Source organism: Thalassophryne amazonica, chromosome 21 (assembly GCF_902500255.1).
Source record: "Thalassophryne amazonica chromosome 21, fThaAma1.1, whole genome shotgun sequence".
Taxonomy (NCBI): Eukaryota; Metazoa; Chordata; class Actinopteri; order Batrachoidiformes; family Batrachoididae; genus Thalassophryne; species Thalassophryne amazonica.
The window spans coordinates 19447087-19470793 of record NC_047123.1 but is presented as its reverse complement, the minus strand read 5'-3'; the positions used below and the strand labels follow the sequence as shown (position 1 = coordinate 19470793).

Here is a 23707-nt window from a genome sequence, read left to right as displayed (position 1 = left end):
CCTGGCTGAGAGGCAACTCTCTGCTCCATCACTGGTTTTTGGGAAGGCTTTGGGAATACCATGGTCTCCGATCAGGTATGTAGACCAGTTTCAACATCTCTCTTAGGAGCAGTAGAGGAGGAAATGGGTTGGTGGATGGGAAATGTTCAGAGGAGGCTACAGTGGGTAGAAAAAAGTCGTATTTTACAAATTACAATCATATTATGCACCAAGCAGGTTATTCCAGAGAAAATGGATGTGATAACAGTAAGGCCTGCTGACTTCTTTTTAATTTTTGGAGTGCATAGTAAGCCCACATTTTTAGATCACAGGGTATGGGATGGCACATCAGCAGAGGAGTAATATGGTCAAATTTCAAAGCCTTGGGCCCCTATCTTACACCATGCACCAATGCAGTTGTCTTTTTTTTTTTTGCGTGACATGGGCGTGTTTGTCTAAAAAAGTAGGTGTGTTCATGTGCAAAGCTGGTGCATTCCGATAATCTCTTACACAAAGACACTTGTTTTAGACCGTCTAAAGTCAAGTGCAGTGACCTGTGGCATTTTAATAGCATGACACTGGATGTGCCTTACATAAGCGGGTTCACCACACATGCACACTATTGACTGTTTACTTCACATATTGTAAATAAGATGCTCCTATTTTTTAATTCCAGTAATGTTTATATATGCATATATACTTATATATGTGTGTATGTGTGTATATATTCAAAGGATTCAAAAGAATTTTATTGTCATATGCACAAAGGAACATGTTCCCTGCACAATGAAATGTGTGTACTGCATTTAACCCATCCTAATTGCCAGTTAGGAGCAGAAGTCGCCTTTAAGCGCCCGGGAACCAGCTCCAGATGTATATCCTGCCTTAGGTCAACAGCAGGGCTGAGCAAACTATGACCGGCTTCATGACGACAGACGACACACACAAACAACACACATAAGCCGGCCCGGTACATGAACACATATAAAAAGCACACACAAGGTAAAACTTGGGAAAGAAAAACCTTCATTGCTGTTGCATTGAATCATGCAGCAGCAATATATATATATTCTATTTCTACCTCATTTTCTTATTTTATTGTATTATTATTATTGCTTATCTTTGCACACGCTGTTTGATGCACATTTTCCTCTACTCGCACTCATCTTGTGTGTTTTTTAAGAGCTGATGTAACATGTGAATTTCTCCACTGTGAAATCAATAAAGTCTTATCTTATCTGGAGACGGTGGAGTAACGGGTGTTATATTCAAGTACGTGTTAATTCTACTGTCACGACAACTTCCAGTGTTACGTCTTTTTTGTCCCATGAATAAAGAACTGGATGAAGCCAACACTTTTTCATGCTGTGCTTACTTTGGTACTCAGTTTATGTGCCCTGTGAGATGGCCACGAGGACTTGTACGTGCCTTAAATGGATTTGCATTCTGTTATAGATTGTGTGCCATGAAACCTGAACATAGGGACTTTGGTTACAACTTCTGTAGCTACAGTTTTAACAATTGGAAGACTTATAGTAGTGGTGTGATGCTGTCCATATGTGGAAAAACACTATTTATTCTCGATTAAATAAAATAATTAATCAATGTCTCTACATCTCTTAAAGTATTCCTCCAGGGTTTCAAAGCAGCACTAATTTTTGGTGAATGAGTTGGATTTTCCACATGGAATATGAGTCATATTACACAAAAATCAGGTTTAACATGTTTTTACATTCATATATGCAGTCGGAGTTTCACATTAAACACTTTTGTGCACATGAAGACGCTCCTGCTTTGAGTAATAATCAAACCTGAAACAGCTTGACACAAATTTCTTCGACATATGTCACGGAGGTGTTATGTCTGAAATTCTGCACCCACCGAACTGGTCTGCACTCTGTTTTTATACGCCCACATGACCTCTGCAAGATGTAAAGTGACGTCTGTCTCTGACGGATGTGTGGGCGTGGCAAACAGCACCTTCTTTCCATTTAGCTGTGAAATTTCTCATAGGCCAAAAGTCGACCTGTTGACAGCATTCTGTCAAACACTTCAAGGAGACAACGGCACTGAATTTTTCTCTTAGACTCAGTTTGAGTCTAAGAACATGAAAAAGATGATGGCTGGATGAGTGTTTCACCTTGTCTTGTTTGTGGCTGAACTAATTATGTAACAGATGTAAAGCAACAGCAGGTAGAGGTGGGCGATACCGGGAATTTTGGTATTGATCCAATATCAAGTAAATACAGGCCCAGTATTGCCGATACCGATACCGATACTTTTTCATATTTAAGGGCCCTGTCCCACTGGCATTTAGGAGGATTTGCGGCTGGAATGCGCACAGAAGTGGCCCACATCCGCCAAACAACCGCAATAACCGTGTAACATTCCTGTATGAGTCGGCCGCCATCTGAACACGTCCGTGATCATCCACAGAGGCACGCATATCTCATCCGCAGCAGGATTTTTGAGCCGCTCAAAAATCCTGGCTGCGGATGAGATCCGCATCACTGCCTGAACACATACTGAAGACATACGCAGGACATACACAACCAACGCGCTGCATATCCCCTGTCATCCGCTGATATCCGCAACCGACGGGTTGGTGCGGCTTGGCGGCAGACCGGGACAGCGTGTACAGTCTAATAGCAGATATTTCTCATTCAAACAGGTGAATTATTATTATTATTTGGTGAATCACAATTCAGTAAATCATTAAGGTGTCAGTGATAACAAAAAATAAATTTGCATAAATTTACAAACATTCTAAGGAATTGGTGTTGCACTGTGAGCGCCCTTTGTAGGATTGTTTAAATAGTGAACATTTAATCGTAAAGGTTACAGCAGTAGAGCGTAGATGGAAGGAACTGAAATGTTAAATTCCTCAAAAACAAAAATCTATTAAAATGACATTTGAATGGTTATATTTCATAGAAATGATCTCAGACATTTAAAGGAGCATTTGATATATATAAAGTTCAGCTTCTATTCCACATGTTCCCACGAGGTGAGGAAAGGTGGCGTCACTCTGTCTGGGCCACAAAGCCCACTCTGTGTCACTGAGTGTGTGTGTGTGTGTGTGTGTGTGTGTGTGTTTTGGGGGGGGTTACAGTGTTGAATTTCCAACACTCCAACGCAACAAACTGTCAGGTGAAGAAAAGAAACATTTATATTAAGAGTCACTTTTTTTCTTTTCTTTCTTTTTTTTTTTACATTCTGTTTCAATTTAAAACTGCATTTTGCATTTTTTTAAAAAAAGTTCTGCTCACTTTTGGGCCAATTTAAATAAAATAAAATAAATGGCAGTCCTTAAAATTTCCCACAAAATTGACTTTGTATTGAAATCTAAGTGTATTTAATTATGTGGTGTCTTGCATAATTACAGCTCATTGTATTGTGGCAAAAGTGTTAATTCTGGTAGGATTCCATGAGATTGTGCAGATGACATAAAGGAGGATGCATGTGTGCATGCGAAGGGTCAAGGGTGGTGCTGCATTTGAGGGAAAATCCGAATTACTGTCTTTCAACTTAGAAAAATGCATTAAATAAATAAAGCTATGATGGAACAAAATAAAAACATTGTAACTGTTATTTTTTCCCCCGATTCTTGCACACTGCCTCTCACAAAATACAAACTCAAACTATTCTGCACTTTTAAATTTATTCAAAGTCACAGTGAAAAAATAGGCCTGGATTCTGTATTACTTCTCTCACAGACAAGATCCGCCCTTACAGAATCCCAAAAAAATAGACATAAACAGTTTTTATAAACATTTCATAGGTGTGACAAAGGCGGACCTCATCTCGCAAAATCCTTTCCTTATTGGTGGGCATTTGAGGGAGGTCCAACCCCCTCCCCAACCCCCGCAGCAACAGAACATATATGATTTATAATGTAACCTAATTCTCTTTGTCCTAAATGGTAAAAAAAAAAAAAAAAAATCAGGTTAGACATGCAAATACCAACAGAGTGATCAAGTATTTGCCTTTGTTATTTGATTGGAAGTCTCTGAGATCTGTTTAAAGTTTAAAAATAAGAGTTAAGTTTCACTTCTATCAGGCATGTGCAAGTTTTAGATACAGGGAGAGCTCCCCCTGTTGGTGAGAGCCAGTAATAATCCATAATTCATTTTATTGTGTAAAAAAGATGTATACAGAAATGTATATAAAGACACATTATAACAATAAATAACATAATAAATATTGCAATAAAAACAATTTTAAAACCTGGTGGTATTTGTGATATAATACAAATCAATTTATTTTAAAAACATTAGCACTGGGTGAGGCGACCACTTCTCGTGGTCAACTATTCCATATTCCAATTGCTAATTTTTTTTCTTAAATTCAACCTGGAACTTTGTACTTCAAGGCTCAATTCATGGCCTCTCAGTCCAGCATATCTTCTCATTTGCTACATCAGTTGTCAACACTAAGTTATGTTCGATTATTTGTGTGTTCAGTTATGGTTTTCTTTATTTGTTTTCTGTGCTCGTTTGCTATTAAAGTAGTTATCTTACTTAGGATTGTATTCTTAGTTTCACTCTTATTCTTACTTTCCTTTGTCTTTTGTTGGTATGTGCATGTTTAACCTTTTTTTTTTTTTTACTGTTTAGGACAAAGGAAAGTAAGAATAAGAATGAAAACTAAGAATACAATCCTAAGTAAGATAACTACTTTAATGTTTCTGTGTAGGCTCTCAGTTGTCCAGGTGGTTTCCATATTAGAGAAGCTTGAATCTTCGACTGGACTGGGTTGCTTGACGTGAGGACGTTTCGCTTCAAATCACAGAAGCTTCCTCAGCTAAAATTCTTGCTCTGGTAGTCTGACTTCTGTCTTGACTCTTGTAAACAGAAGCCACAAACGCTGGAGTTTTAAACCTAACCAGATCCCTCCTACCGAGAGGCCGACTGCTATAGGCTGGGACTAAACAATAGCTAATTAGCACCTATTGTCCTCTAGTAAGCACCCTCCTAAAGACAGGGCAGCTGTCCCTCCTAATGATGGGACAGAAGTCTCTCCTGATGGCTCCCTTGGTGACTCTCCTGATGACGTGAATGGCTTTCTATGTGAAACAGTTGAAACCCAGCCTTAACCGGGGAGGGGGTCTGAGACACACTTTGTCCCCTGTTTACAATGGGTACTCAGGTCAAAGCAGTTTCAGTCTTTTGTTCATGGTAATGAGTCATTCACGTCATCAAGTTGTCAAGGGAGCCATCAGGAGAGACTTCCGTCCCATCATTAGGAGGGACAGCTGCCCTGTCTTTAGGAGGGTGCTTACTAGAGCACAATAGGTGCTAATTAGAGCTATTGTTTAGTCACCAACCTATAGCAGTCGGCCTCTCGGTAGGAGGGGTCTGGTTAGGCTTAAAACGCCAGCGTTTGTGGCTTCTGTTTACAAGAGTCAAGACAGAAGTCAGACTACCAGAGCAAGAATTTTAGCTGAGGAAGCTTCTGTGATTTGAATCGAAACGTCCTCGCGTCAAGCAACCCAGTCCAGTCGAAGATTCAAGCTTCTCTAATATAACTACTTTAATAGCAAAACGAGTACAGAAAACAAATAAAGAAAACTTTAACTGAACACACAAATATATCTAACATAACTTAGTATTGACAATTGATGCAGCAGACTTATGTGTGCGTCGTCTTCCCTAAAACCTTAGTATGAAACATGTCCTGATTTTAGCTTGAGTTCTTCTGAAGGGGATTTCAGGTCACCTATGTTCAGTAGATGTTTTGCTTAAATGTCATGTTGTTTTCTTTTTTTTTTTTGGTGCTTTCAGATGCAAATGATAGTCCTTTTGCTCAGCGACGTGATGCTGTCACTGACTAAGTTTACTGTTTGATGGTCGAAAAAGCCTCCCCCCCCCACACAGCAGCTATGATGTCTTGTTGTGTGGACACCAGGTCATGAATATACTGTGAAAGGCTTAGTTTTAACCCTGTATCTATCATTTACATTCTTATGATATGTTGACAATTTCTGATGATGAAGGATGTTCAGGTAAGAACATTTGCACTAGTACTATCGTAGGATTTGATTTAGTTTATGATTCTATAAATGCACACAAAGTTCTAATCTAGAAATGGATTGTGACATCGTGTGGCTCAGAGAAAGCTATGCAATAATCTGAAGCATAAATATGGAATTTTAATGTAGTTGTTATTTGATTTTCTCCTTCACATATCACTGGTGATTTTGGTGTCATATGAAAGCCAGAGATCTCTAGTTTGATACTATCTATCAGATATTGATTCATCATTAACGTTTGTTGGTGTAAAAGAAACGTATTAGAAAATCTTTCTAAAATTGTCTGTTTGTTAGGGCTGCGAACATGGTTTGACACTATGCTATACCGTGAACTTGTCCTTTGTTACACAGAAATATAGTGGACATCATGTAAATGTAGAGAATCTAAGTTTTTTTTAAAATGTATAGTTTTATATGATATACAGAATATTTATACAACTTTTATGCATGTCAAAATGCCAAAAAATCAGCCCTGATTGGGCCAGGACAAAACAATTTGAGGTATAATAAGAAAAACGGTGTTTTGATCAAGTTGATCCCTATATTTTTTCTGTTACCTCTCCATTTCATACTCGGTAGAGTTCAGGGAATGTAAAAATATGGTTTCATTAAATTGTGTATTCCAGCCTGTGGCCTATTATAATCTGCCGAAAACTTGCAACTAATAGTAATGTGAAGTATTAAATTAAAGTAAGTAAGCACCTTGGGGCAACTGTTTGTTGTGATTTGGTGCTATATAAATAAAATTGATTTGATTTAATATAACTAGTAATCTAACTTGGTTACTCTTAAGATTGAGTAATCAGCAAAGAAACTAATAGTTACTTTTCTGAGTACTAAATCTTAAAAATAACACAGTTAGGTTATGAGTTACTTTATTAATTACATTCAGCAGCTGCCGACAATTTGTCCGCAGCTGCTGCTGATGTGACTGTAGAAAGTGACTGTAAAATATAACTGTATAAAGTAACGTTTCAAAGTTACTTTGACAACACTGCTTGTTGCTGTATCAAAATCGGAAATTGTGTCGAGACATGGTGAATTTTGATTATATTGGAATTATCATAGATGATTAAGAATCCTTTATTTAAATATGGAAGGGACAAAATGGTAAAAAATAAATAAACAATAAATCAATAGGGACGACACCTTCAACCTGTGATGATTCATTTCAACACCACAGCTCTTTGTTGTCTTGGTTCTTATTTTTCAACTTGATTAGGAAGTTTCAATATGTGACACAATGTGACAGTTTTTTAAACATGTGAATCTTTAAAAAAAAAAAAATCCAAAATCACGCATCACCTTGTTAACCTTTATAAGTTGGTATGACAATAATTCGGACTACGACCACCAGCTGGTGGGTGACCTTTAAAGCAGAGAAATGTCACGAGCATCCCACTTTCACACTTCCACGCAGTAGCTGTTCATTGTGCGTTTCACACATGTAGGGGGGGGATTTTGTGTGTTAGTTTCATTATAGTGGGACGGTCACAGACAAACTGCCAGAAAACAACTTAGCGACAAGTAGTTACTTTGATTTTATGAGTGTGTGTATGTGTGTGTGTGTGTGTGTGTGTGTGTGTGTGTGTGTGTGTGTGTGTGTGTGTGTGTGTGTATCATCCTCACCAAGACAAGAAGGGCAAAAGGGAACGTACCTGGACTGCCACCATTTGAATTTGTGCCTTGCCCCCACAGTCAGCGGGGTGAGCAAAACCACTTTCATATTGACTCAGACCAAATTTTAAAAAGCACGCTTGTTGACTCCACATTGACTTGTTTGGTTGTTTGATGCATGCCAAACATCTTGGGATTGGGCAGCCTGGCGTGTGTTTTTACCATAATTTTTTGAGGGCTGCCTGCTGAAAATAGTACAATAGGTTATTGAAGAGAGAATTTAAGGTCATTGAATGTTGTGCACAGTCATTTCCTGGATTCAGACAACATAAATGACTGCACACTGGTCGCTATACTGTAAAATCTACCTTTGTGAATGACAAAGCCAACAGTAATTAATAGTAAAATGATCAGAGAATCATATTGTCTTTGCAGAATTTAGTTACATTCAAAATAAGTGTGTGTCAGATGCTTATAGAAAGCTACGATTTGCTGTTTTTGATACCTTGGGACATTAGGCTCCATATGGGCTTATTTAAAGTATGTTTTATTGTGTATGTCAGTCTGTGTGGGCATTTGTCTCTGTCCATTGCCCAGAAATCTCTACTTTTTGCAGATGATGTGGTTCTGTTTGCTTGTGAAGTAATTTGAATGCGAATTAGCACCTTCAAATCTGAGTCCATGGTCCTCTTTCGGAAAACAGTGGATTGTCCCTCTGCGTTAGGGAAGAATTGTTTCCCCAAGCAGAAGAGTTTAAGTATCTCGGTCTTTTTCATGAGTGGTGGTATGTAGCCTGAGATCGATAAATTTGGGTGGAGTCTGATGTTGTTTGGATGCTGTACCGGATGTCAAGGTGAAAAAGGAGCTGAGAAGGTGAGACTCTCGATTTACCAGTTGATTTACGCTCCTGTTCTCACCCATGATCATGAACTTTGGGTAATGACCAAAAGAATAAGGTTGTGGATACACGTGGAGGACATGAGATTCCTATGTTAGGTGTCTAGGCTTACACTCTGGGATGGGACGAGAAGCTGGACTATCCAGGAGGGAAACCAAGTAGAGCCGCTGATTCTTCACACTGAAAGGAGCCAGCTGAGGTGGTTTAGACATCTGGTGAGGATGTCCCTGGTCATCTCCCTATTAGGTCTTCCAGGTACATCCAACTGGGAGGAGACTCCAGGGACTATATTTACCAGATGGCTTGAGAACACCTCAGGATCCCCCGGGAAGAGTTACAGGACTTGGCAGAGGATAGGGAAGTGTGGGATGGGCTGCTTGGTCTGCTGCCACAGCAAACTGGACTGATAAGCACCAGAAAATGAATGAATGTGCATTTAATCAAACATTAATTTTTTTGTTTGATTACTATTCATCAACGGGAAGCCATGCTTTAACATTGCTACTCTGCCTATGTCATGGCCAATCCATAAACGTGCAAAGTGACGCAGTGAAAATGCTTATGTCAGCTAAGCTACCTGCTAACATGCTAATATAACAATAACACAAAAATTTCCCTTGATGGAAATACTGGAGCACAGGCTTCTTAGATGATCTGTTCGGACAATTAACCACACAACAAGCCATATTATTACAGATATTTTTAATAAAATACTCAGAAAGGAGGCGCTCAGCTCATGCTAACATTAGCCTGTTAGCATCATGTTACGAGACTGTAGCAAGTTCTAAAAGATGATGTCATTTTCAAGATACGTGAACAATTAAATCCATCATGAACCTGCCCTATTTAGGACAGCAACTTTATAGGCGTCTGGGCTTGATGTACCATCTTAAACGCACTACACGGTAAAAGAAACGTGCTTCCCACCCTTTTGTTTTTTCTCAGGGAGGAGGCCTCATGTGGGGTGTCTGTGGACCAGAGTCCGTTTGTGCTCGGAATCAGCAGTGAGAACGGAGAGCTGCTGTTGGACGAATGGGTCCAGGTCACAGAGGGTACAAAGATCAGAGACAGACACCTCTTCCTCTTCAGCGACATCATCGTCTTCGCTAAACTCAAGTAAGAAATAGTGGTATTAATAGAAACGCCAACAAAACAAGTTTTCAGAGAGAATGCAGTTGTCATGCTGATGTGGGGGAACTTCCTCCTGAGTTACGCCTCGTACTTTACAACGGGATTGGACGAGAGCGAAAAGGGAACTGAAAACAAACCCTGTATTTTTGGATGATACGGACTGTTCGGGAATCTCCCAGCACAACTATTGTTTTTGTTTCGTCATGTCACATAAATTTGTTGGTGATTCCCTCCGAGGCACATGACGGAAACTTGAAATTCACATTCACCTCAGAAAACCATTTGAACGTTGCTTATACGAGTGTTAAAAATAGTTATTTCTCTTACAAATAACCTATATGGGAATAGCTGTTTACCAAAACTGATGGAAGTTTTGTGAGCTCTGAGTGGGAGGGCGTACACTCATATTCGTACCATAAACCTGCCCACTGTTCCAGTATCTACACAGCTGAGACTACAGTGTTGTACAGTTAATGTACTTTAAGATCTATATCTGACTAGACTTTGAACAAACACACATTAATGATCTGCCCAATATATGTATTCACTGATATTTTATTTTTTATTCCAAATGGACCCGCAGCATATGAGGCATAGAAAGCCAAACAGACTTTGTCAAGTGGAGAAATCAGGAATTGCAAAGTTATACAAGGAGAAAGTAAATTAATAAAGTAGTTGCGTGAGTGAGAGATCAGGGAGAACAAGACGGGAACAGGGACTGCTGAGGGGAAAGCGGTGGAGAGTGAAAGAGGAAGGTCAAAAGAACATGTTTAAGGAGAAAGAGTCATGAAAGAAGAACACAAAATCTGAAAAAGTGTTGTGTAGGATGACAGGAAGTGGACCACGTGGGGGCAGCCAGGCTGACCAGTGAGGCAATTCAGCAGAGGCAAAAGCCAAGGCACTGGAGGAGATATGTGAAGTAACACCAAAGGGAAGGAAGGATTGATGAGCGAAATGTGGTTTTGATTGAGCACAATGGGATCAAATGAAGACTCAAGATGTTCTCTGATATTCCAGCATGAAAGAATGACAACCAGGATGTAAAGTAAGAGGATTTGAAAAAGGTGGGGACTGGAAAAGCTCTTGGACTAGATGGAATTCCAGAAGTAGGTGGTTTGGAGGTAAGGGGTTGCATACCCCAGGTTCATTCAACTGGGTGTGTTGTAGTCCAAACATTACAGCAACCAACCAAAGTGGCACCTGTCAATCCCTGTAAACCAGGAAAGATTTTCTGGCTAGTTAGCAGATTAGTGCTAACCTGTCTGCTTCAAGTGAAGCAATGAAGTAGTAAGGTAAGTAATATTTTATAATTTTTCCACTAGGGTTAGTTTTGTTGTGCATGTTACGGCATATAATGTTGTGTATTTTCCCTCACATCGCAGATCCTGACACCAATATCACATGTAAGTGACGTGCAACAGCTTCCAACATGGATCCGTATTAATACTGTCATATTTATCAGCTGTGCTACCTGGATGAGTATATTTTGTGTACCATAGTGGTGATACTATGCTGTCATACTTTGTAGCAGGCTGTAACATCACTGGTGATATGTGCAGGCAAGCAGAGTGTACTTGTGTTGAGAACCTGGTAATGTAACATGTGTCTGAGTGTTGCAGTCTTTAAACTAGAGCCGCGCCAAGAGAGCGCAACAGAGTAGTTACTTTGATGTCACACTAGAAATAAATGTTGACCGACCTGGAACTTCAAAATGGTAAAATTCAAGTTGGATCCAACATTTCTGAAACAGTTCTGTCATGAAGTCAACAATGTTCTGCAAGTGATTCGACTTAAGAGTGTGCTTGTGTTGAGAACCAGGTAATGTAACATGTGTCTGAGTGTTGCAGTCTTTAAACTAGACACGGGCAGTGAAGGGAGTGCAGGAGAAGAAATGACAGTGCTGAGAGGTGTGGAGTTACAAAGATGAACAAAATAAAAGAATCGGAGGTTCAAAAAAGTAGAAGAGATGTCTATGTAAGTGCAGGAAAGCAGGCAGATAAGGGAACGCACTTTGTCCAGTTTGTGGCTGCAAACTTACCGGCTAAGTGCCAATTAAATTAGGTCACAATTAATAGCCATCTGTACCCCGGATGAATGGACAGATGGATGATTCAGTAGCTGTACGGACATGCAGCCAGCGATTGCCTCTCATGGGTCATCACTTTTGAAGAGCCAAGATACTACTGGACTGTATTTCAGATCAGTTTTTTTCACGTTTCTGCTTGAACAGATCGAGTGCCAGCTACTGGCTGAAGCACAGAGTGCGCCTGGCGGACATCTGGCTCTGCGGCGTCCACGACGAAACGTTAGGAGAAGACGACGGGGCCACGGGGGACGCTGACCTCAGAGTGACCCTGGTGTTAGCCTGGGCCCTCAATTTCTGCTTGCTGTGTTTTCGGTAAGCAGATCAAGTCGTCGCAAGCGTGCGCGACTATAATCCCTTAAAGCAAAAACATTTAGTCACTTTTGTAGGTCACAAAATAGACATTCACACCGATTGATTCACTTGTAAAAATCCAGAAAGTCTGGTGCAGTGTAGTAAATGGTCATATGATCTGTGGTGTTAATGAAAACGGGAACAAACCAAAGACTGCAGATCACAAGACAAAAGGGTTGTGAAATAGGAAGTGTTGAGTCGAACGTCAAACCGATCGTGTGCTCGTGACTTTATCAAGAAATGCTGGCCTTTAAAATAAGGGTGATTTTTTTTTCTGCCCTTTGGAGGAAGACAATAAAGGTTAACAGAACATCATGTGATTTAAAAAAAGTTAATGTTTCCTCTCATTTTTAAATGGGTTAATCCTGCCTTTTTCAAGAAAAAAAAAAAAAACAAATTAAAAAGCTAGTGTTTCTACTGTAGCAGTGAATCTGGGGGTCAAGATACAATCAGGTGGCCAAAAAAGTGCAACACAAAGTCGGTTTCTGTGCAGACACATTTTAACCCTGTAGATTGTTTATTCCTTCTCTCTTCAAGGCAGCATGCTTATTTCTTTTACTGTAAAGTACTAATAGCATGAAAATCAGTGGGAAATACTTTTGTAACAATATTCGCAAAAAGGATTCGCGATGGAGTTACATCTGCCTAAAAATCTCATCAGCTCTTACTTAACAGACGTCCGACATCCACCATATCTATTTGTGTCAATTTGACATAAGTACCTTGTTCACAAACAGGAATAGCACAGTTGGAGACCCCAGTGCAGAGTATCACAATGCACGCAACGTTACAACACTCTAGGCTGTGTGGTGAGAAAGACAGAGGTAACTGTGGCAAATTATTGCTGACACAAATCATATAACATAACGATTGTTTAGTTGACCCTGTTAGATCTTTTAAAAAGTTCTATTAAAAAACTAATGCTAAGACGCTTTTGTCTTTCGGTTGCTACCAGTTGTTCAGGTTGCCAAGTTTTACACCAGATGCCCTTCCTGATGCAACGCTAGTTCTATACTGAGAAACAGGCATAGGCCCCAGTGTTCCCAACTGGTCTCCCGAGTACTAATCACAAGCTACCGCCACTTCTGAGATCTGACATGGATCTGCTTTTTGATTTGACACAAATTTTACGCAATATTCCTTTTCTGATGCAAGTCCAGATCTATAACAAAAATGGGACACAGGTGACCTTGAACCAGGAGGCTTCTGAAATATGAATAAAATTCATTCATTTTCTACTGCTTGTCCGGGTTGTGGTGGCGGCAGACCAAGCAGCTCCCCCCACACTTCCCTATCCTCGGCCAAGTCCTGTAAATCTTCCCGGGGGATCCTGAGGCATTCCCAGGACAGCTCGGAAATATACCTCCAGCGTGTCCTGGGTCTTCACCAGTGCTTTTCTTTTTTCACTTCAAAAATTCAGAATTTACCTACCAACATGAACACACTGATACCTGTTGTGCAGATAACTTGCTATCCATTCATGAGCCAATATGTCCAATATGAGTCCAATATGAAATAAGACATGAAAATTGTCAAGCTGAGTTAAATGCAGAAGATATTGTCATGATTTATTATGTTATCTTTGAAAATAAGTTTAACGGTTATGTACGGTAGTCTACAAAAGCCAAATGCATTCAGGATCATATGGTAAATGGACTGCATTTATATAGCGCTTTTCCATCTGCATCAGACGCTCAAAGCGCTTTACAATTATGCCTCACATTCACCCTGATGTCAGGGTGCTGCCATACAAGGCACTCACTACACACCGGGAGCAATAGGGGATTAAAGACCTTGCCCAAGGGCCCTTAGTGATTTTCCAGTCAGGCGGGGATTTGAACTGAGGATCTTCTGGTCTCAAGCCCAACACCTTAACCACTAGACCATCACTAGACACTACACTATCTTGTGTAAAGAAAACTAGCATTAGAACACAAAACACAAACCGTTTGTCTTTATCTTTTGTTAGACTGTTAAAACTCACTGAACTAAATTTTACAACTAAAATGAAACAAAATGCCAAAATAGACCCAAAAATTTAAACACAACCACATGTCCTCACTTGGGGGGGGGAGAAGTAACAGGAAGACAGAGGACGGGAAGGAGAGGAACAGTAGTAGCCAGTAAACTAGTAGCGATCATATTGATATTTATATTTATATTTGCAAATTGTTGTTTTTTTTCTTTACCTTCATTTTTGATACTCTGTGTGCTTCTTACCCTGTGTGCTGCTATACAATCCTGCTGGAACCTCAGTTTCCCTGAGGGAGTCTTCCCAAGGGGTTAATAAAGTTCTATGTAATCTATGACATAGTAGTTTTTATTTTTATGTTTTTAACAGATGCTTTTGCCAGCCCTGACATTGCGGACATTAGACGATACTCTTGTAAGATTAGGACATTTCTAATTATTAATCTCTTGCGTAACTGCCTAAAAAGAATGACGGCGTAATTGCAGTTAACTGAAAGTCTGTTTAAACTGGCACCAGATTACTAAGTGCCACTCATATGTGTAACACCCACATTTCTCATACAATCAAACCATAAAGCTAGTTATTGTTTTTCTGTACATTTGAGGTTTTCCACTGTATATTTTGACTTTTGTATTCCCGGAAACTAAGCTATAGGTTTGTGACTAATCCATTATCTGAAAGTTTTATTCTTTTTCATTCACATGCCCGCGTTCACACGTGGTCACTTTTACTGTCGTCAGTAAACATTCACACGTTGGTGCCGTAGGAGTTTGGCATAAAACGGTCTTACAGTATAAACAGGTTAATAAAAGGTGAGGACCTGCAGGTGTCGACGTAGGTATGGGCCCACTTCTGTTTCCATCAGGTTCCACGCCACGGCAGTGGAAGAGGAAGGTGTCTGGTTAGGGGGAGTCGCCGTGACGCGGCTTCCTGTTCCCATGACTGAGTTCAGTTGCCACCAGAATTGTTAAAAGCGGTCGTGGGTGTGTTCGCGCTGTCTCAGTGCTCCTTGCGCGTGTGCACCGTCTCGCTGTGGATTAGTAACTCGTACCATGCTGTTATTTTACCTGCAGCTCGCCTGAGGTGAAAGAACGCTGGTTAGATACTCTTCACAGGTAAGAAACAATACATTATCTTAATTACTTTACCACATTATCACAAATGGGCGGATAACGCGTAGGAGAAGATTTGGGTCGACTCTCCAATTATTTGGCGTAACAGTAGAGATGAGCTAAAATTTTGTTTGTATTATTTGTTTATTACATAATACAAACCCAACAAGCACATAGAGTATAAATATATTTTGTAACTGGTGATATTTTATTTTTTTTGCACTTCACAGGAAGATTAAAAGTGCAAAAACGAGGGTCGGTTGTGCTTCTTCACCGCCAAGCGTCCTCATGAAGGTGTTGAGCGGCAACACGGTAAGTCTCTCTCAGTCCGTTTTACCGCGTTAATCCAAAACAGGAGTGTTTAGATTTCAGTTTTAATAAAGTCTGGTTTTCACTTTTTAGACTAAAACTCTAACCGGAGGTGGCATGGAACCTTTCATCGAGTTTACGCCGGATGTAAGTCTCGTTTCCTTTGGTTCTTTTGAGCAAAGTTGTTTAAAGGGGTCATGTGATGCTTCTGATCTTTCAAACTAATGTTGAAGAGTGTTGCTAAAAAAAAAAGAAAAAAAAAAAAAGAACACTGACGTGATGTGTCCGAAAAATGTGCATTTGTGGGTGAATGTGAGGCATTATTGTAAAGCGCTTTGAGCGTCTGATGCAGATGGAAAAGCGCTATATAAATGCAGTCCATTTTCAGAACTCTAATGATTCGGTGTCACGTCCGACAAAAACAATGCGCCAGTTGTTACTTCACGCACGTGCTTGCATTACCATAATGCCGCTGATGCTTTGACAATTTGTGAGTAAATCCTCACTGTTAAATTCTGAATATGGATGGAGAATTTTGTCACACGCTGCAGTCATTTTAATCATATTTGTGTCCATTTTCTGCAAAATTACGGATACGGACAAAAATGAGCAACACCCCCAGAAATCATGGAGGCAGCATAGCCGATATTTCAAGCGAGACTCAAGCTTAAATAACAAAGATAGTAAATGATAGAACATTTTGATGAGAATTTTATTAATATAATAATATTTTCATGACATATTTAAGGGGTTCACAGATCCCCTCCATCTGCACAGCTCCTTAAGTTTTGTCTGTTTTGAATTATGACTGCTTACACTGCCCTCTAGTGGATGTATTCCAAAACATCAATGCCAGTGTAAAGGTCGTATGGAAGCGTATGGGTGGTGACGGCTACACTGTTTGAAATGTACAGGCAGATTTATATACATAAATGGAGCATAAATGAGCTTTTAACTGCAATTACAAACTAGCGTGCTTGTGTACCAGCCATGCGGTTAACTGGAAAACCGTTTACGTTTATTTTTTTCAACATTTCCAAAACTCATCGTTAATGTTATGCTGTGCAATGTAGCCAATTGCTTGTGATATGCAACGTGCACTTATTTACCATTCATAGACCTAAAATAGCCAGAGGCTTTTTCTTGCGCACATGGGAGGAGCTACTGGTAGCCACGCCCCTTTCTCTTTTCAGATAGGCAGCCTCAATACTTTTGTGTGTGGGTGTGTCACACGGTGCAGGCCAAATCAGTGGGTTTGTCTCAACAGAAACAGAAGTTCAGATAAACACTTGTGTGACATATGTCACAGAAGTCTAAAACGAGCTGTTTCAGCCTTAGTTTTTGGCTGATGTTAGGGGTATTTTAACTGGGTCTTTGCAGATGTTTTATATAAAACTGAAACTGTCTTGCACAACATGACCCATTTAAGCAATACATCTGTCTGTGAAGTACTGTAGCTCTACTATGTTTTCTTTCTTATTATGTTAAATAAAGACTTTATAATTTTGGATATGTTGGTTGCTAACTTCACTTAATGTGAGTTTTTCCGTTGGTGACTATGTACTTGTGAGGTCAGAGGGTGTGTAGCAGTTGGCGGTTGAGAAACGACCGCTAATTCCTTCCCTCTTGCCTGTTCCTTTTGAATGTTAATCGTCATATCTCAATATTTCCTTATTTTGTTGCCAGGGTGATGCAAAAATCTCTGCTCTGTCAAAGCCACTGCATAATGGAGAAGACAAGCTGACGCACTGCTCTGGTGAGTAACAAACCTTTGGCCACATGTAACCCTGCCACTAGAAGTAGGGCGCACTTTTAGATCTTGACTAGTGCACATACAGTTTTTGGGAAAGATTCTTTTGAGATTCAGATAAACGTGTGTGTCCACATGTAAAATGTCAAAGCAGCTGATGCACGAAACACGTTGTTTCCATCAGAAACCAGCAAGTGGAACCTGGTGAGGAGGCTGAGAAGATCCTCTGGCCTCACCAATCACAGATGTCAGTCAGATCCTGACACCAAGCTGTTCGGGCAGCCGCTCTTAAAGATATGTGCACACGACGGCTCGCTCCCTAAACCCATCACGGTGAGTTCACTGTCCTCTAACTTGCTGTTACCTTGATGTGAAACATTTCATGCATCTTGGCGAGAGCTACAAAAGCTCCTGCTGAGTTAACCTGTCGCACTACTTCTTGGAATTTACCGTTCGATTGTTTTGATCTCTGCTTCCGTGCATTTCTAACAGTTTTTTTCTTCCTCCGCAGGAGATGCTTCAGTTGCTGTGGAAGAAGGGTCCGTCCACAGAGGGAGTGTTTCGGAAGCTGTGCAACATTAAGAACATGAAGGACATCAGGGACAAGCTCAACAACGGCCTGGATGTAGACATGGACGAGCAGCCTGTCGTTTTGCTCGTGGGGTTACTCAAAGTACGTCTGCTGTGAAGTCACACGAGGGGCGGGGCAACAGTCGGCATATGACAGGCTGAGATGGTTTGATTGGCGCTCAAATGTAAACAAACATGATCGAATAAGTAACAATCGATCTACCAAACTAGATAAGTAGCTGGTTACATTATGGTTATCATTAGGAAGGTGTTAGGATCACGGATGGTGTTTATTTTATTTTGTCTTTACTGTTCTTTTCCTTATTGCAGAGTTTCCTGAAGGAGCTTCCGGGCAGCCTGCTGGTGTCTGATCTTTATGACAGCTGGATGAAGGCACTGGACAGTGAAGATGAAATGCAGAGAGCTCTGGAAATCAAAAGGTATAGAATTCTTTAAAAAAAAAAAATGTGTGCATACTGTGATATCCAGGTAGCACTTAAAGGGGTCATAATGTCCAACATGTTTTTTGTTTTTTTTATTAATTCGCCTGTATGGTTACATATTGTTGGAGTTTCATGCTATAGAGCCTCCAATTCCCACAGCTGTGTGCATGTAAAAGCAGCAGTGCCACAAGAACTACAGTAGAATTGGCTCATTTCAATTCTGGGACATATGTCACTGAAGTCCCGATCCCACGTCTGCTTCTTCTGCTTGCATTTGTCACGCTCACGCCCACTTAGCCAGTCTGTGGGACACACTCACATGTTCTGTGGGCGATAATGGGGCCATCACACCTCCGCCTCTGAGAAAGGGGGCGGGAAACGGTTGAACTTGTTTTTGACTTCCTTGACATATGTCACATAACTCCACAAGTGGACTCCTTATGAGACAGCCCTCGAAGCAGTCGGCACTCTGTCATGCCCTTACGTAGTAAGAAGGAGTGAGATGGAGAGACTCCTCCTCTCTGTAGGGCAAAGAGGCGTGGCCACCTGCACCTCCTTTCCATTTAAAACAACAGGCACTGGATAGTGGTTCCCAAGCTTAGATCTTTGGAGCCCCCTAGTTGTAAAGGGTGAGCCCCCCGCCATCATGTAAATGTATTATAATGACTGTATTTAATAGGTTAAATTTTAATTCTCATACCTTCTGAGCAAATAAAAACCTCAGGCACCACTTGTGATCTTTGTTCCACCCCTAAGGGGGGTTTGGACCCGAGGTTAGGAACCAGGGTGATAGGGTCTATCTTTATTGGATATTTTTGGTTGGAAACTTTAATATCTGACCTATGTTAGTTTGCTCCCATGTGTAAAATTGACCTATTTAAATACCCTTATTCAAATGTGTATTGTCATAAATAAACAGAAATTCTCTGTACTTTCCGCACTGTTTGGGGGCAAGAGGGTATTTTGGATGGAATTATGCAGAACTAAAATGTCTGCAGCACACAACGTACTTCTCTTTTTTAACCCGCCTTCCACTGAAAAAAGAAGAAGTTTGAAATAAAATCAAGCGCCAATCTAATGCCTACTTCCTGTCCCCCCCCCCCCCCCCCCCAACAGGGTCGTAGACTTGCTCCCAGTTCCCAACAGACTCCTCCTGCAACACCTCGTGTGCATCCTCCACCGCATCCATGAGCACGCGGATACCAACAAGATGGATGCGAAAAACCTGGCGGTGTGCATCGCGCCCACGCTGCTGCAGCTGGACAGCACCTATCTGGAAGAGCAGCGTGAAAACCCGACGGAGGTACAAACTCCTCTTCTGAAATAAATGCCACCCTGCTCCTTTGAAGTTTTGCAGAAAACCTCAAATGGTTTCACAATGAAAGTTACACTTGCACAAGCTCACACTCTTGTTGCTTCGCAAAGCAATCACACACAAAGATGAATCTGACATCGGAGGCCTGATGCCTTCCCTGCAAGCTCTACATACTATAATATAAATGTACAAGTAAATATACATTGTCAGTAATGGCGTTTTGGACTACTGTGTAACTTCATTATGAAATCATTCATGCTAATAAATCACAAATATTTGGCTGATCAATATATGCGTTACATCATTCATCAAGGCTTTTTGCTTGTTGAGATATACAAAAAAGTGTTTTTGGTCCATATTGTCCTTGACTTTTGATCAAACTAGTCCAAAATCTAATCACCTGCAGATATTTATCCAAATAATCGTCCCATCAGGTTTTAAGGAAATCCATCCAGCTGTGTTTGAGTTATCTTGATAATAAAATCAATACCCTGCTGTTTCTGCTTCGGTGACACACAGGGCAAAAAGCAGGATTGTATACAAGCAAAATGCTTAGTGCTATTTTGGTTTGGCTGTTTGCTCATCGTGTTCCACCTCCTGTTTTTCTTCAGCTGATCTCGCTAACACAGTTCCTCATTGAACATTTTGAGACGCTTGGAGAGAATATCGGAAACCTTCTGGATCCTGATGACGATAACGCAGGTATTCTTTCTCAAACTTTTCTTTATTCTTACCCTTCACTGGGACTATGGCTCATGTCGATCCTGATCAATCTTCCTTTTCGCTCTGCAGACTACCTGTCCTCTCATTACCACGACTCTGCGTACGACAGCACCGATCCAGATGGAGATGGAGAACCAGGAGAGTGTTTGCACGGGGTGTGTGGCTCCTCGTCATCCCTCTGTCCCAGCTCAGCCTCGCAATCGTGGACCTCTGACGCCATCTTTCACACGTCAACCAAGCTGCCGTTCAACCGACGCTGCTCTGAGCCTATCATTCTGCTGTCAGCTGATGTCACAAACCTGTGCAGCCACGCCAGGAGCCATGACGACTGCTCCGTGAAGAGGAAGGACTTTGAGGATCAGCCTCTGAAAAAGCAGGTCTCAGATGACTCCTTCTTGCTGAAGAGACGAGTCGGATCCAGGTCGGCCTTGTCTTTCCCAAAACTCTACAGCAACTCCAACATGGAATCGTTGTATACGTTGGGTAATGGTGCTAAGGACTGCTCCTGCTCTTCGCTGGAGAGCTCCACCTCCAACCAGTCTGAAGGATCGGTCTTCACAAGTTCTCCAGTGGGGTCTCCAGCTTGTCCCAGAAGAGCAAACTCCAGCAACCACTCCACGAGGGTGCAACAGGAGGTTGCTAAACCCAATCCAGATGAAAAGCGGCGCTCCCAGTCTATGAGGATTGTGGGTAATCTCCCAGTGAGGAGCAGGAGCTTAGGGGCCTTCACGAGAAGAAAAAAGCTGGACTCTCAGAAAGAAAACTCCTTCCCTTGTGAAACACTCCAGGAGGACTCTCAAAGCGAAGCAGAGGTGCCAACGGAACATCCGCACAAGCCACGCCCTCTGTCAGCCATTGAAGTGTTTAAGCACGTTGACAGCAAACTGCCTTGTCGGCCGCCACCTTACAAACAGGCGCTTCAGAATGCAGGTCTTCCCCCACAATACAGATCGATGACGGTTCACGATGTTATCCAGCTGGAAAGAAGGTCCCACCCCTCCTCTGTAAACTATGACTCATCACCTCCCCACCCCGCCAATCAATACGCTAACTGCTTTTCGCAAGTGGCTCAGGACGAAGACCGACTTGTTGAGCGCCGGCGGCCTTTCCGGCAGAGAGCTATGTCCGAGTCTGTGTCCACAACCTGCCACGAAGGCATTTCACGGAGATTTAGCCAGCCTGTGTTTGAGGAATTTTCCTACGCTAAGGAGTCTTACGTTTGATTGGACTTCTAGTTGGACAAACATTTCTTGAAACTGCCACAAAATGGTTAAATACCAGCGCGCAATTTGTGTTTCAAACGGCAACGAAAGCTTAATTGCAGCTCCTTTCTATTTAAAGCGACAGGCGTATAAAAACAGGACCTTTGTTGGAAACCTGAAAATACATTTATTATTTTATTCCTTTCAGTTCTGTGTCTTGACAGCTGGTTAACTTGTGAAAATATATAAAATATGAAAAGAAAAAAAAATCCATCCTGTTAATGTTTCACTTTGAATGTGTCACCACAGGTGTTGCACTTTATGAGTAGGTACGTTTTAAGATCTATTTCATGTTATGATAGATATCTAGTCTATCACAATGAAGCTATGTGTTTGCCATCGATAAATATGGTATAACTTTTGAATTCCAGTCGTTTTTGTTGTATAGATTGTCAATGTACAGTATAATGCAGTGAGCACTTGCTTTTTTTTAATCCTCTTGTTCCACTACATTAATGCACCTTTCCAATAATGAGCCATGCTGTATTTTGATAGCTGTCTAAAATGTAATAGACGTCCTATAACAGTGGAGATCAATGTTTTTTTCAGAATCCACTCATTTCATAGCTAAATGTACAATAAAAACAAAAAATGCATATTTGTGAGATGTTTTGTTGCAAATGGTTGCTGTGCCCCAAATGAAGTAGCGAGACTAGTTTGGCTAAACTTCTCTTTCTTCAATGTGTTGCATAACTAACATGTTTGATTGTGTGTGAACAGTGTGTGCTCAGTCAGAAGGAAACCAGACGAGGTCACATGGACAGATTTGGTTTTTCTCTGAACTGTTGTTCCTCTGACGCTTAGTTATCTGAAGATCTGGTCTTGGTGCTTCTTCTTCCTTCCTTTCTAAAGTTTGCTTCCTCACCACTTATCAGAGTTTAGATAATGTGCCCTAAAATTTACAATATTTTGAATGAACAATATTTTTTTAAGTACAATGTTAAGATGAATTGACAAGATACTAAATGTAGTTTTGGTGTGGTGAGTCGATGTACTGTCGATTTATTTTATTGGGTTTATTTATTTATTTGGCACACAGATGAACAACAATAATAAAAACTCATAAAAAGAACAACATAGCAGTGAACCCGTGTGGTCGAAAGGATGAAGGCAGAAGCGAAGCTTATAAATACACTCACAGAAATATTTAACCCTAACCTTTAAGATATACGTAATTTTATTACATGACAAATTCCCATTTACTTTTTTTAGATAACTTTAATACAAACCTACCAAATAAACCTTACATGATGCATATTCATTACTGTAATAAATCCTATTTATTTGAAATGCATAATCCTCAGCTTAATGTATTTAGTATTAATAAAATAGAATTACTCTAAATCAATAATAAAGACTTTATTTAAAATACATAAAGTATATTGTTTGAATTGCATAATAATTATGTTACCTATACAAGATAAATGGCATAGGTAACATTATTACTATGCAATTCAAACAATATACTTTATGTATTTTAAATAAATACTACTGTCATTATTATTGATTTAGAGTAATTATATTTTATTAATACTAAATACATAAAGCTGAGGATTATGCATTTCAAATAAATAGGACTTATTATAGTAATGAATATGCATCATGTAAGGTTTATTTGGTAGGTTTGTATTAAAATTATCAAAAAAAGTAAATGGGAATTTGTCATGTAATAAAATTACATACATCTTAAAAGTTACGGTTAAATATTGCTGTGAGTGTACCCTCCTCCCCTTATACCATTAAAAAAATAAAGAATGTACACATATATAAATATATATATAGTCATAACAATACCAAAGAAATATGCACAAACAATATAACTTAATGCACTAAACTTTTAAAATGCAAGCAATAGTGCACAATCCCAGCACTATAACAAAATCAGTAAACCTAATTCTTCAAACTATAACAGGTAATTATATAATTTTTGTAAATCTTTTTAAAGCCAACTAAGGTACCAAGTAATTTAATATTATCGACAATTATTCCAAATATTAACACCTTTAACAGAAACGCAAAGACTTTTTACAGTAGTTCGGATCTTTAATTTCTCAATAATGTTCCTCTCAAATTATAATGGAGTCCCTCATTTATTATCAAAGTATTTGATTTAAGGTTGCACATTCTGCAAATACCAGCATAAAATCTGTAGTAAAGT

The 23707-nt window shown here is 40.2% G+C and overlaps 1 protein-coding gene across 1 annotated transcript; it reads left to right on the top strand.

The window, feature by feature from the left end:
- Nucleotides 1-21797, top strand: tagapb (T cell activation RhoGTPase activating protein b). Its single transcript, XM_034162114.1, has 13 exons — nt 1-75; nt 9471-9641; nt 11887-12054; nt 15139-15180; nt 15408-15489; nt 15580-15633; nt 17173-17242; nt 17421-17569; nt 17748-17909; nt 18137-18246; nt 19366-19552; nt 20176-20266; nt 20357-21797. Exons 5-13 carry the CDS (start codon nt 15466-15468, stop codon nt 21508-21510), a joined length of 2001 nt encoding a protein of 666 aa, XP_034018005.1. The 5' UTR covers nt 1-75; nt 9471-9641; nt 11887-12054; nt 15139-15180; nt 15408-15465; the 3' UTR covers nt 21511-21797.
- The last annotated feature ends 1910 nt before the right edge of the window (nt 21798-23707 follow it).

Bases quoted from the DNA above. Each gene is read 5' to 3' on its own strand.
- tagapb (XM_034162114.1), top strand. From the start codon at position 15,466: ATGAAGGTGTTGAGCGGCAACACG. The intron at 15,490-15,579 runs GTAAGTCTCTCT...TTCACTTTTTAG, and splicing joins AGGTGTTGAGCGGCAACACG to ACTAAAACTCTAACCGGAGG. The intron at 17,243-17,420 runs GTGAGTAACAAA...TGTTTCCATCAG, and splicing joins CAAGCTGACGCACTGCTCTG to AAACCAGCAAGTGGAACCTG.